Genomic DNA, 13,618 nt, shown 5'->3' with positions numbered 1-13,618 from the left:
CTCCTGACCCTTGGTTCTCCCGTGGCTCACCGAGTAAAATCATGGCTTTCTCCAAATTCTTGCTTTGTACTGATACAACTGACTTTATAATCCACCAGCTTTTGGCTATTGGTTTAAATTCTGACCTAGTGTCAGAGACAATGAATGGGTTGTAGTAAAAAAAAGAAAAAACAGGACAGGAAGTGCTTCACCAGCCATTTTACTCTTCTTTAATTCTACTGTCTTTGGGCACACATTGTATTTGCTACTGAAGAAATTATGACAGTGAGGCTGACAGCACTGATTCATTAACACATTCTTTGCACCACACAAAGAGTAAAATCCTAGAATAACTGGATCATCTGCTACCACAACAGAGCTGTCTCATTTGCTGTAGAAGAGAATGCTTATGGGGAGTCAGGGAGAGATGGGAACAATGGAAGCATCCAGGGCAAGTAAACCTACAAGTATGTCTAAAAATAAAGAATTTGGTGGAAAACCCAGAATTCACCTAAGGCTGACAGGAAACCGTTTAGATATAGTTCCATTCTTTCCAGAAATTTCTGAATTTGGAACCTGAGGTTAAGACTTTTAGGATAAAGCAAGTAAGTTCAGACTGGCCATGGGAAGAAATGCAACCATAGATGAGTTTCAGTGCTTGAAAACAAAAATTTTCAAAATCAACCTACATATCTGACTTGACTCAAGGTGAAAAAAAAAAAAAGTCTTATTTAAAAATGATAAGTCTGCAGCAGAAAGGTTTGAAAGTGAAAGTTAGAGCCCCTTTTCAAAAACCTTTTCGTGTTGCTGCTGGTGCCTGCTCTCCTTACAGTACCTCCTGAAAAGGTTCAGAGTTCAATACAGGTTTATTAGGTTGATCTTCAACATGTAGTTTAAGATGAAGAGTCCTGTTTGGTTTAAACCTGTTTGGTTTAACTTCTCGGTAATGGGAGTCCTGAGAGTCTGCAGTGTTGGTAAAATCCACCTGTGACCAAGGGTCAAATTGCTGGTGGGAGCACAGCAACTTCTTGGTCCGTCCCTCCTCCTCATCCTTGTCCCTCAAATCTGGTAGTTTTTGCACCGAGGGACTCAGTCCGTCATGATGACGTGTGTTCAAAACCATTTTCTGTAGACATCTTCTTCCAGTGCCCAATGGTACAGGTGGTCAGGAAGACTTGGAAGGAAGCTGCGAATGTCCAGCTGGGAATCTTGCCTTTGTTAGATGTGGACACAGTAAAATCATCTTTGTCCTCCCCAGGTTTAATTATAGTCAAAGGAGAAAAATCCATGGGATTCTAATTGCAAATATACTATATATAAAATTGATGGAATGCTAACTGGTCCATAAAGGGCTGTACAAGATAATCTGTGGCAAAGTAGAAAACAAGCCCAAAGGTGATAGAGATCGGAAGAGCTGGCAGAGCTTTCTTGAAAATGGCGAGGAGTAATAATGTAAGGCACAGACCCTGTGGACAAGAGGGGAGAGACACAAACTCAGGCAAAATTAGGAAAGTATTTCATGCAAAAACAACCCAATCACAAGTATTTAGTTCACTGAATATTATCCTTTGAGCTTAAATTTTAGGGCAATTTTTTTCGTTACGTTTGGAAACAACATTTATTTTCCTTTACAATACAGAGTTCATTATGCACACACTTAATTCTAGGTAAGGAATAGAATCTAAAAATAAAACTATTTTTTAAAAATTAAATAATACTGAAATTTCTACTTAAAATATTGAGTTGGCTACTGTGAGTTTAGTTTGGCTGACTAAAGTCCTGGAGGCGAGAAGCACCCTTTATGTTGTACGGGGGCAAAGAGATGCTCACCGAATAAACCAATACAAGTTCATGAAGCATATACAAGTTTCTCTATCTGAAAGTAGAGCGTTCCTATGAAGCCTTTTGTAAGCCGAAACAGCATCAAGCGAAGCATATCCCCACTTCCTGAAAGTTCCAATTATGCCACTTTTTTTAATGAAAGACCTTCATTAGTATGATAACGGCCTTTTTGTAAAAGCAAAAATCTTCCTTGGATTTCTTTCTGTTATCGAAAACAGCAAAGTGGTTTAATCTGCACCTTCAGAAAGCAGGAGAACACCTGTGTTGCTTTCTTGTAAACACAGAGCAGCCATATAATATTGTCCGTTTTTTTACCCTAACTACTAAGACAATGTCTGAAAACTGAGCATTTCAAGTTTATCCAAAATAAGTCATTTTCCTCTTAAAAGATACAACACATCCAGAAAAGTAAATAAAAATAAAGAAAAATAAAACACATGAAAATTCTAACTGGTTTTATGATCATGATAAACCACAGAGGTCAGCATAAAATAAACTCGTAAGTAATGGCTCTCAACTCACCTCTCATCTAACTTCATGGACACATATCAGACATCACATCTTTAGCAAAAATACCAGTAAGAAATACCTTAAGAGTTACTTATAGTTTTGAAAGCGTCGGGGTTCATGTTGTGGTGCTACAAGCAAGACCTATGTGGCATCGAGCGCTGTGTTAGCTTTTCTCGCCTCAGACTTGCTGCCCCCGGAATACTGCCTGCTGCAGGTTGCGGCATTAAAGGCAAAACCACCACCAGACTCAGGAACAAAGTGAGGATGAGTACCCCTTTAAGACTGATCTAACACAGCTATTTTCCTTCATGTCTACGCTGCCAGGCTTGAAGCAGCTGTTCCCAATCAGAGGTGCTTATCAGAACTTTCCGGGGAATTAAAAAAAACCCAAACAATTAAAACATTAAATATCTCAGGGCAGGGATGCACAATTTTAATGGGTAATTTTAATGGGTGGCCAGGTGGCAAACTATTTAGGTGAGGTTCAGTTAATTTGTTTAAAAAAAAATTTTTTTTTTCAACGTTTATTTATTTTTGGGACAGAGAGAGACAGAGCATGAACGGGGGAGGGGCAGAGAGAGAGGGAGACACAGAATCGGAAACAGGCTCCAGGCTCTGAGCCATCAGCCCAGAGCCTGACGCGGGGCTCGAACTCCCGGACCGCGAGATCGTGACCTGGCTGAAGTCGGACGCTTAACCGACTGCGCCACCCAGGCGCCCCCAGTTAATTTGTTTTTAAAAAGCTCTCCAGGTGAATGGCACACTCAACCCAGCTAGGGTGAAAACAGACTGCCTTAGGGCCACTTGGGTGGCTCAGTCCATTAAGTGTCCTACTCTTGGTTTCAGCTCAGGTCATGATCTCGTGGTCTCATGGTTTTGAGCCCTGCATCGGGCTCTGTGCTGGCAGCGCGGAGCCTTTTTGGGATTCTCTCTCTCCCTCTCTCTCTGCCCCTCTCCCACTTGTGCTGTCTCTGTGTCTCTCAAAATAAATAAATAAACTTTAAAAAGCAAAAAATAAAACAGACTACCTTAAAGGGACAGCATAATCAGAGTTCTGAGGTGAGGATTTCAGACATGTTTTTATTAGTGTATACTTACAATTAATATGGCTACAAAACAGGCTATGGTTGTGTTCCAGTCTCCACTGGCTGTTGCAGAAGCTTTACCAACCAGAACACTGTAGAAAATGAAGTCTCCTAATCCAAGTTTTACTCCCCCTAAAAAGGAAAGATTATGAATATAAATGTTTGTTACTTTCTGCCATCAATTCAAAACTGTCACTGCCACATTCCATCCTGTATTGAATGAGAAAGCAGTAAAGGACATATAAATTTTGGCTTTAGCTAGGTTTTCTTTCTTTTTTGTTTTCCTCCAATATGAGTTTCAGATTCTGTATGACTGGCTCTGGGGTCTTCAACATTGAGATGCTGTTGTTACATATAACAAGGAACAATAAATAACAGCAGTCATCTATTGACTGCCTGGTTTACACCTGGCACTTGTTCTAACAAATCTTCACAAGAACCCCTATAATTTACTTCATAAAATTCACCCATTGTTCAATTATTGTAAAAGATGTAGAGTTGTCCAACCATCACCACAATCCACATTTCCATCACCCTAGGCCTTAAGCAACACTGATGTCTTCTCTCTCTATAAATTTGGCTTTTCGAGACACTTCATAAAATGGACACGTAACACTATGTAGTCTTTGTGACTGGCTTCTTTCACGTAATGTATTTTCGAGGTTTATCCATGAAATTGCACTTGTCTGCACTTTCTTTTTACTGGTCAGTTTTCCACTGTGTGAATACACTAGTTGATGGACAATGGAACGTATTCATTTTGGGGCTATTATGAATAATGGTGCTATGAACATCATGCTGTGACCAGGCGTACACATCTTTGTGTGGACATTGTTTTCATTTCCATTGGGTAGATTCCTACAAATGGGATTGCTGCGTTATATGGTAAGTTTATCTTTAGTTTTTTAAGAAACTGCCAAATTGTTTTCCATACTGGCTGCACCAGTTTACATTGCCACCAGCAAGACCTCAGGGTTCCAGTTTCTTTACTTCCTTCACCAACGCCTGATATTGGTACCCTTTTTGATTACAGCCATTCTGAATAATGGTGTTGAGCAGAGTTTCATGTGTTTATTACCTCTTATATTTCTCCTTTGCTGAAATGTTTATCCAAAGCATGTCCCTATTTTTTAAATGGGTAATCTCCTATTATTGAGTTGTAAGCATTCTTTATATATATATCCTTAACACAAGTCTTGAATAGACTCGAAATGTGGTTTGTATAGCTTTTCTCACAGTCTGTGTCTTCTTTTCTTTTTCTTTTTATGTTTATTTATTTGAGAGGAGGAGAGAGAGAATGCCAAGCAGGCTCCACACTATCAGCACAGAGCCTGATGTAGGGCTGGATCCTAGGAACTGTGAGATCATACCTTGAGCCGAAATCAAGGGCTGGATGCTTAACCGACTGATGCCACCCAGGCACCCCTCTTTTCCTTTTCTTAATGGTATCTTAAAAAAAATTTTTTTTCATAGCAAAATATACAACTCAACGGCATTAAGTAAACTCACACTGTTGTACTCCATCCTCATCATCCATTCACAGAACTCTTTTCATCTTGCAAAACTAAAACTCTGTACGCATTAAACACAAACTCCTCCTCCTTTTCTCCCTCCATCCTCTGGCAACCATCATTCTATTTTCTGTCTCTAAGTTTGACTACTCTAGGTACTTCATATCATACAGTATTTGTCTTTTTGTGACTGGCTTACTTCACTTAGCATAATGTCCTCAAGTTCATCCATGTTATACAGCATGTTAGAATGTCCTTCCTTTTTAAGGCTGAATAATATTCCACTGTGTGTATGCACATTTATACACTCATCCATCAGTGGACACTTGGATTGCTTCCACCTCATGGCTATTGTGGATAATGCTATGAAATTGGGTGTACAAATATTTCTCCTCTTAATGGTATCTTTTGAATGCAAGTTTTTAATTTTGGTGAAGTCCAATCTATCAATTTTTTCTTCTATGTATCAGTGTTGTATTGAAGAACTCTGCCCAACCCAAGGTCATAAGTTTTTCTCTTTCGTTTTCTTCTAGAAATTTATTTTAACCACTTACATTTCAGTTTATGATCCATTTTGAGTTCATTTTTGATTGTGGGCATGATGGATGGATAGGGTGAGGCAGGAGTTTCCACTCATTCTTTTGCATGTGGATATCTAATTGTCCCAGCACCACTGGTTGAAAAGATTACATACCCTTTTCCTGTTGAATTATTTTAGCATCTTTGTAAAAAAAATTATTGACCATAAATGTAAGTATTTACATCTAGACTAGCAATTCTGTTCCACTGATTTATATGCCTCTCCTTGTGCCTGAACTGATTACTATGGCTTTACTTAATTTTTTTTAATGTTTATTTATTTTTGAAGGAGAGAGAGTGATCATGAGCAGAGGAGAGGCAGAGAGAGGGGGACAGAGGATCCGAAGCAGGCTCTGTGCTGTCAGCAAGAGAGCCAGATGCGGACTTGAACTCATGAACCATGAGACCATGACCTGAGCTGAAGCTGAACACTTACCCGACTGAACCACCCAGGTACCAAATTACTATGGTGTTAGAGTAAGTTCTGAAATCACATAGTATAAATCCACCAATTTGTCCTCTTTCAAAATTGTTTTGGGTATTCAAAATTCTTTACATTCCCATTTTTTTGAAATGTAGCTTGTAGACACTGACAAGCTGATCCTAAAACTTACAAGAAATGCAAAGGCCATAGGTTTTCTGTTATCCAACATTTTTTCCCTTCAAATTCTTTTCAAAAAAAGATATAATTAAGTAAAGGCTAGGGATGCCTGAGTGCCTCAGTCAGTTAAGCATCTGACTTTGGCTCAGGTGATGATCTCATGGTTCAATGGTTCAAGCCCCACGTCGGGCTCTGTGCTGACATCTCAGAGCCTGGAGCCTGTTTCAGATTCTGTGTCTCCCTCTGTCTCTGCCCCTCTCCCATTCATGCTCTGTCTCTCAAAAGTTTAAATAAAACGTTAAGAAAAAAAAAGTAAAGGCTAAAATATGGATTCAAAAGATATGTTTTAACTTGGGATCCATTATTCATCCATAAAGCTTTAAAAGTGGCTTTCATTTTTCTGTTAAATAACTATTCCCAAGTGAAGTTTGACCCTGGTTTTAACGTTCAGTTGCCTGGGTTAGAGAAACCACTTCCAGGGGAGAGAGGCAGAGGGCCCTGAGAAGTAGTGTGTTCCACATGTGGGTGAGAAATAAGCAGAGGGCTGGTTAATAAGATATTACAGAGAAACCAGTGTTCTTGAGTTGTGGGAGCCAGAGTGAAATCTTCCTTAGTGGAAAAGATAAACATATGACCCATGAAATCCAATGCTATGAATTACTGGGTCAGCTACCCTTTAACTTACTAACCTTCCCAGACTGATGAATATACACACCAGTTTCACATGTACAGAAGAGGCCAGTGCTACTATTTAAGTACTTGTATGATCCAGAGCAAGTTGATTAACTTCTTTTAATCCTCAAATTCCTCAGCTCTAAGATGGGGATTATGAGCTATTACATAGGGCTGTTATCAAGAATTAAAAATTAGGGGCACCTGGGTGACTCAGTCAGTTAAGTGTCTGACTTCAGCTCAGGTCACAATCTCACAGTTTGTGGTTTTGAGCCCCGTGTCAGGCTCTGTGCCGACAGCTCAGAGCCTGGGGCCTGCTTCGGATTCTGTGTGTCCCTCGCTCTCTGTTTCTCCCCTGCTTGTGCTCTGTCTCCCTCTCTCAAACATAAATAAACAAAAAGAAAAAAAAAGGCCGGGGTGGGGATGCCTAGGTAGCTCAGTCGGTTAAGCATCTGACTTAGGCTCAGGTCATGATCTCATGGCTCGTGAGTTCAAGCCCCGTACTGGGCTCTGTGCTGACAGCTCAGAGCCTAGAGCCTGCTTTGGATTCTGTGTCCATGTCCCCATTTCCCTCCATCTCTCTCTCTCTGTCTCTCTGCCCCTCTCCTGCTCACGTTCTCAAATAAACATTTAAAAAAATGAGTTAAAAAATAATACAGGAAACGTTCTTGGCACATATAAAGGCTAAAATATATAACAGCCTTAGAAAGACTTGGATTTCAATTTCAAATGTTAAGTGCCATAAGAAACTAAAACTAAGTTCTTCAGAAAAAAAATGTTACAGAAATGAGATTTTTAAAATAATGCAGGGAAAAAATTTTGCAGTTATCTGAAAACAAATATGTATTTAGAATATTCAAAGAATCATTACAACTCAATAATTAAAGAGGCAAATAAAAATGGTCAAAGAATCTGAATATAGTTCTCCAAAGAAAAGATAAAAATGGCCAATAAGCACACAAAAAATTACTCAATATCATTAGCCATTAGGGAAATGCAGCTGAAAACCATAATGAGACACCACTTTATACCTACTCTAGATTATAATCAAAAAGATAATAAGTGTTGGTGAGGATGTGGAAAAATTGGGGCATTCACACACTGCTGGTGGGAATGTAAAATAGTATGGCTGCTTTGGAAAACAGTCTGGCAGTTTCTCAAAAGGTAAAATACAGAGTTACCATAGGACCCAGCAATTCTACTCCTGGGTATATACCCAACAGAAATAAAAACATGTCCACACAAGAACTGGTACATGAATGTTCATAGCAACATTATGCATAACAGCCCCAAATGGAAACTCAGATGTCTATTATCTGATGAATGGATAATAAATGTGGTATATACATAAAATGTCATATTATTTGGCTACAAAAATAAATGAAGTACTGACACATACTACAACACAGATGAACTTTGAAAACATTGGCCTAAGTGAAAGAAACTAGTACAAAGGATAATATAGTGTAGGATTCCATTTATATGAAATGTCCAGGATGGGCAAATCTAAGATAGTATATTTGTTGGTGTAGGGGGGACATGGGAGCTAATGAGTATAGACTTGCTTTCTGAGATGATGAAAATGTTCTAAAATTCACTTGTAGTGATGGTTGCACAGCTCTGTGAATATAGTAAAAAATCACTGCATTGTGTACTTTAAGTGGGGGGGGGGATGGGAGGGACTGGAGAGCTGGACAGCTGAGGATTGTGGGATTTCTTTTGAAAGTAATGAGACTGTTTTAAAATTAACCGTGGGGTGTCTGGCTGGCTCAGTTGGTAGAGCATGCAACTCCTGATCTTGGGCTTGTGAGTTCGAGCCCCATGTCAGGTACAGAGATTACTCAAACATAAAGTCTTAAAAAAAAAACAACAACCTGCCTATAATGTATTATTTTACCTTTTTACTACTAAAATCTCTTCTTCTACTTGAATAGTAAAATTCCTCTCCCTCACTTCCCCTGAGGTTACAGAAAAGAATCTGTAGAGTCAAATTTCCACTCCTGAAAACAACAGGCTAATTTTACTACGTTGATAAATTTTAAGTCTACTGATTAGTAGTACACTTAGGATGAGCCTGCTACTGGCATGATGTTTGAGGGAAGTATATTCTGAAATTCACTAAAAGGAAGACCAACAGCCTTCACATGGGAGAAATATATTTTAGGGGTGCCTGGAGCCTGCTTCAGATTCTGTGTCTCCTTCTCGCTCTCTGCCCCTCCCCCACCCATGCTGTCTCTCTCTGTTTCTCAAAAATAAATAAATGTTTAAAAAATTTTTTTTTTAATATTTTACATTTCTAATTAAAAAAACTCTTCAGTTTTTGATTAAATGTTGATTTTAGAAGGTTGTTCAGATATGGTTATGTTACTGGATGCTAAGATGATGAAAGAATGTCAATTATTAGTTTATAGTGGTCCCAGATAAAGAAAATATCATTCTGAAGTTAGGAGGGGCAATACTTGGGTTTTCCTTTAAAAAAAAAAAAAAAAAAGTAGAGACAAAGAGAACATGAGAGATGATCAGGAGAGAGCACTCAAGTTGCAAGGTCAGTCATGAAAGACTGCTATATACTCAACAGCTGTATTACTTCTTTCTTTTGGCTGTAGGCACCTTTGAGAAAAGAGAAAAGAAGATGCAACCTCATTATGGTGGTAACTCTGCAGGCAGAGAATATATCAGCAAAGGCAAGCTTAAGCCTGGCTGTAAGACGAGGCAACTGTGTCTAGTTTCCCTGGAGTGTGAAAGTCACAGACTGTAGCGGACTCTAACATCTGGAAAACTCAGCCAAGCACCAAAGTTAAGTATGTGCCAAGTTCTGACCCAGTTAAAAGACTAAACCTGAGCTGGCTGTATGTAAGAAGTGTTCTGCTGAAGCTCAAGGATAATGTCAAGATCATAACAATTAGTGATTAGTGAGTAAAGAAGCTAAGAAATTTAGGTGTTTGTTTCTTTAAAAGTACTTAATATTTTCACTGTAATGTTGTAATCAATCAAGAGTTTCACTTTTCTGGGGAAAAAAACCCCACAGAGAATAATTTAGTTGGAAAATGTGCTAATCTCTTAATAAATCACATCTCTAAGACTAACTGAAGAGACGACTGAGCCCTAACCAAAGGGGGGGGGGGGGAGGGGCTCTACTGGCTGATAATGTTCCCAAGAAACCCCAACTGCTAACCAAGGTCTAAGTGACAACATATCTTAGACACTGAACAAATGCTTGCATTTCTCCCAATAACCAAAATCCTTTTGTCTTTAAAATTAATAAAATACAGTGCTTGCCAGCAAAGGGAATAATGATGTAAAAGGTTGAAACATTCAAACTCACAGGTCTCTACACACCAAAGAGGAAATATACTAATGAAATTTTTGTAAATAAATATTATAGTCATGAGTCTTACTGGAATAATAATTTCCAAAAAATCTTTTATCTTTTAAAACAAATGCCAAAGTTCAGGCTGTAAAAGGCCATTTCCAAAAATCTGAGGGGCAGAATTTGGCCCATTAACAAATGTAACTATGAGAAAAGCAACAACTATTAATATTTCCCACTAAATGCTATACTCTGTTATTCAGAATTAGACTGTACCACTCTTGATCCATTTTATTTTTGAGGAGTTTGGTAATGTAGCACCTAAAGGAACTCATGACTTTTCAACACAGAGTAACACACATACTTTCTTCTGGGTCCTCACTGGCTAGGATGCTGCTGGAAAGTTCCTGCACAGCAGCTCGTGACTCAGTCGTGGAGTGATGAGGCCCTAGGCGGTTGTCCCTCTGGGCTTCCCACTCTTCACTGAAGCCACCATCATCGCTCTCTGTCACAGGGTCTTGGGACTCCCCTTCTGTGCCTTCAAGAGAAAGTGGAAATTACAGCTCTGTAATACTTAGGAAAAAATGTTAATACCTTTAAGAAAACTCCACGGAAACAGTAACTACCCGACTGTCACTGCAACTAAGTTAGCTGGCTCCTAAACCACAAATCACAAGCTGTAAAAGTACCTGGAGGTTGCCTACCCGATAGTCATTTCTCTCCTTGTTTCCTGAAGGCAGAGTCCGGATTTGTTTAGGTTTCCACCTATCCTGCACATGACTCTTCCCAATGACAGTTCTAAGGCTGAGGCTGGTACTAGCCAATGTGTGTTGAGGCCAAGTCTGCTCTGAATTTGGGGGGAAGTTTTTCTCACTCTTTTGAGACTCAAGAAGAAACAAACAGCCCCTTTCCAACCCTGGATGATGTCTTATCTGGATAAAATGCCTGGAACTGCAGTTGCCATCTTCTGGCCATGAGAAGCCGTGGACTGAGGACCAAGATTGTATCTAAAGATGACGGAACCAGAAGAAGGAAAGAACCTGGGCCCTTGATGATATCAACGAACCATAAAATTCCCCAACCCCACAAATGCCTACACCTTAGGACTCAACTCTAAGTTAACACAAGAGAGAACATAACTCTTCTTTGTTTAAAGCAACAAAGATCTGATCTCGGCTGCCCAAAGCTTCCTAAATGATGGCACTCACCAGTGGCTTCAGTGACCAGGATAAAAAGCATACCATTATGGGAGGTGGGGTGAGGTAGGAAAGTGGGGGTGAATTTTTTTTATGGGCCAGTCATTTTGTTACAATGATCAATCTTACTGAAAACTGTGAGCATAACATGAAAGTCCTGAGAAACTTCCATACATTAAAAATAATTAAAATACATGTGAAGTTGATAATACCTTTTCTCTCCTTTATTATTATTTCTAATAAAGGTAAAACATGCTCATAGCAGAGGGAGGTTTACCATGAACAAGTAAAGCTTGCATCCTTCAGACCTCTCACTTGCATGGAATTCTTCTGGGAGGGGCCAGAGCAATTCTGTATCTGTAATTTGTATTCTTTTTCTTAACCATGTCTTCACAAAACCTGAATCTTCTATGGTTTGGAGTTTACATAATCACATAAACATAAGCTAAGCATAAGCTTTATAAATAAAAACTGCACTGCCTGCTCTGCCCCATCCCTCCTCACTCCTACTTCCAAACCTTCAGACATCCCTCTTGGGAGCCCTGTGTCTTTTTGTTCCAATGTAACTTCTAGTTCTTCTAACACAGTGGTTTTTAGCTAGGGGGTAGCACCTCCCTTCCAGGGGGTGTTTGAAGAACCAGGATGGGGGCCTTTTTGGTTACTGCAACACCTCAAAGCCACCATTAGCATTTAGTGAGTGGGGGACCAGGAATGCTAAATATCCTGCAGTGAGGGGAAGTCCCACACAATGAAGAATTGCCCACCCAAAATACCACAGCACTCCCGCTGAGGAGCTCTGAAGTTCAGCCAGGTCCTTCTAACTACAAGGCCTCTCCCCATGTCTCCTCTTCTAGAAAGTTCTTCAAATCTTCAGCTGGTTCATCACCTACTGTCACTTCCTCAGGGAAGCCTTCCTGACTTTCCAGAGTAAAGGAAATTCCTCTTCTATAAACTTTCATACCAACTTCTACATCTCCTTTGTAGGCTGATCACAAGTGTATGAATTATTTGTGGAATTAGTTGTTGAACATCTGTATCTCTCCAAATAGGTTAGAAGCTCCACAGGGACAAGGTATCTTGTTCAGGGCTGTACCCCAGTGCCCAGAAAAACACCAGGCACACAGGAGCTCAATCACTACTTGTTAGAAGAATAAAATCTTGATGTACCAAAACCACATTCATACTCACATATATAACTCATAGATAACAATCTTTTAATTTTCTTTAGTTTCACACAGGTTAACATAATAACTGGCCTTGTAACAACTGTTTCCAACGTATTTCCTACTTCTCTACCAGGACCGCTGTGGGGTTCTCAGGGGACAGTGCCCTCCTTGCAGCATCAACTCGGCAGATCTCCTGGCTCCACAAAACCCCAACTTCCCTTTTCCTGACAAACAGTAACTCGATTAAGGCCCTTTTTTCTTCTCTCACCAATCTTTACTCTGCCTGTTTTTCAGCTTCCTCATGAGGTTAGCTCTTTTTGTTTTAAAAATAACTTTCCTTTCTTCTTGACTATTTATGGTGTGCTATTATTCCAGTTCTCTCCACCAACTCCTACCTTATGTTCTCCTTAACATCTTCGGTAGTACCCACAGAGGCCTTTTGATCTCCCACCCTGGATCATTACTTTTATTCTCCTCCAGAAAGTCCTGTCCACCTGGAATATTTTATCTTCTTGGTATAAACATGATTGCATCTCAAGTCAAATTATACTTAAATTACCCTGGCCATATCAGATAAGAGGCTCTCATTTTTACAGGTTTGGAAACCAAGATTATTTTTCCTTTTTTAAATCATAGCCTCAATTTGAACCTTTCCATACTGGTATTAAGGGCACTGAATGGCAGAAGTTCTTCACCTAGGGTGCCTTGGGTGTGCAGTTGGGTTTAGAGTGTCTGAACTCCTTAAATATTTATCTGTATTTACTGGGTATTACCACAGCTTTCAGGAGGTGCTCAAGAGTCCATGACCAAAGACAGAGGTTAAAATCATTGCTTCTTAGCTCACTGTCAGCCAATATAACAGGACAATGACCCAGAAAAAACAGGAAATTACCAAATAAAAGTCACCTACTTTGTGCATTACAATTGGAGTTTTTGGATACCTTCCTTTGGGCTTCTGGGTCTCCTTCTGCCATATTCACCAACCACACCATTGTTGCTGTTGGGAAAGATAAAAGTCCAGATAAGAACTTTAAACACAGAAAGTATGTGACTAGAGAACAGGCCATTATCTTCCTACACAAATCACCAATCTTCTTAATGTTGCCTTAAGTATCTTTAACAATCAGAAATAAATGCAGATTAAAAACCATAAAAGGTTTTCTTTGA

General features: G+C 39.5%; 1 protein-coding gene and 1 long non-coding RNA gene across 5 annotated transcripts in view; one reads left to right on the top strand and one right to left on the bottom strand.

Annotated features, from left to right (window-relative positions):
* Positions 1-183: 183 nt before the first annotated feature.
* PSEN1 (presenilin 1) overlaps positions 184-13,618 on the bottom strand; it is a 72,560-nt gene continuing 59,125 nt past the window's right edge. For all 4 annotated transcript variants that reach the window (XM_003987805.5, XM_045060189.1, XM_006932969.4 and 1 more), the window contains 4 exons: positions 13,362-13,448; positions 10,454-10,627; positions 3,430-3,548; positions 184-1,445 (listed from right to left, as the gene is read on the bottom strand). In XM_003987805.5, the coding sequence (XP_003987854.1) occupies positions 1,290-1,445; positions 3,430-3,548; positions 10,454-10,627; positions 13,362-13,448 (536 nt within the window). In that variant the 3' untranslated portion in view covers positions 184-1,289. The remainder of the gene's footprint in view (positions 1,446-3,429; positions 3,549-10,453; positions 10,628-13,361; positions 13,449-13,618) is intronic.
* LOC109500914 lies at positions 5,904-9,865 on the top strand. The gene is made up of 2 exons (XR_002158780.2): positions 5,904-5,959; positions 9,386-9,865. It is a non-coding gene; the product is annotated as an uncharacterized LOC109500914 (long non-coding RNA).

Source organism: Felis catus, chromosome B3 (assembly GCF_018350175.1).
Source record: "Felis catus isolate Fca126 chromosome B3, F.catus_Fca126_mat1.0, whole genome shotgun sequence".
In the NCBI taxonomy this organism is placed as follows: Eukaryota; Metazoa; Chordata; class Mammalia; order Carnivora; family Felidae; genus Felis; species Felis catus.
Note: the sequence above shows the minus strand (reverse complement) of the source record. Positions and strands in the feature narration are given on the sequence as shown.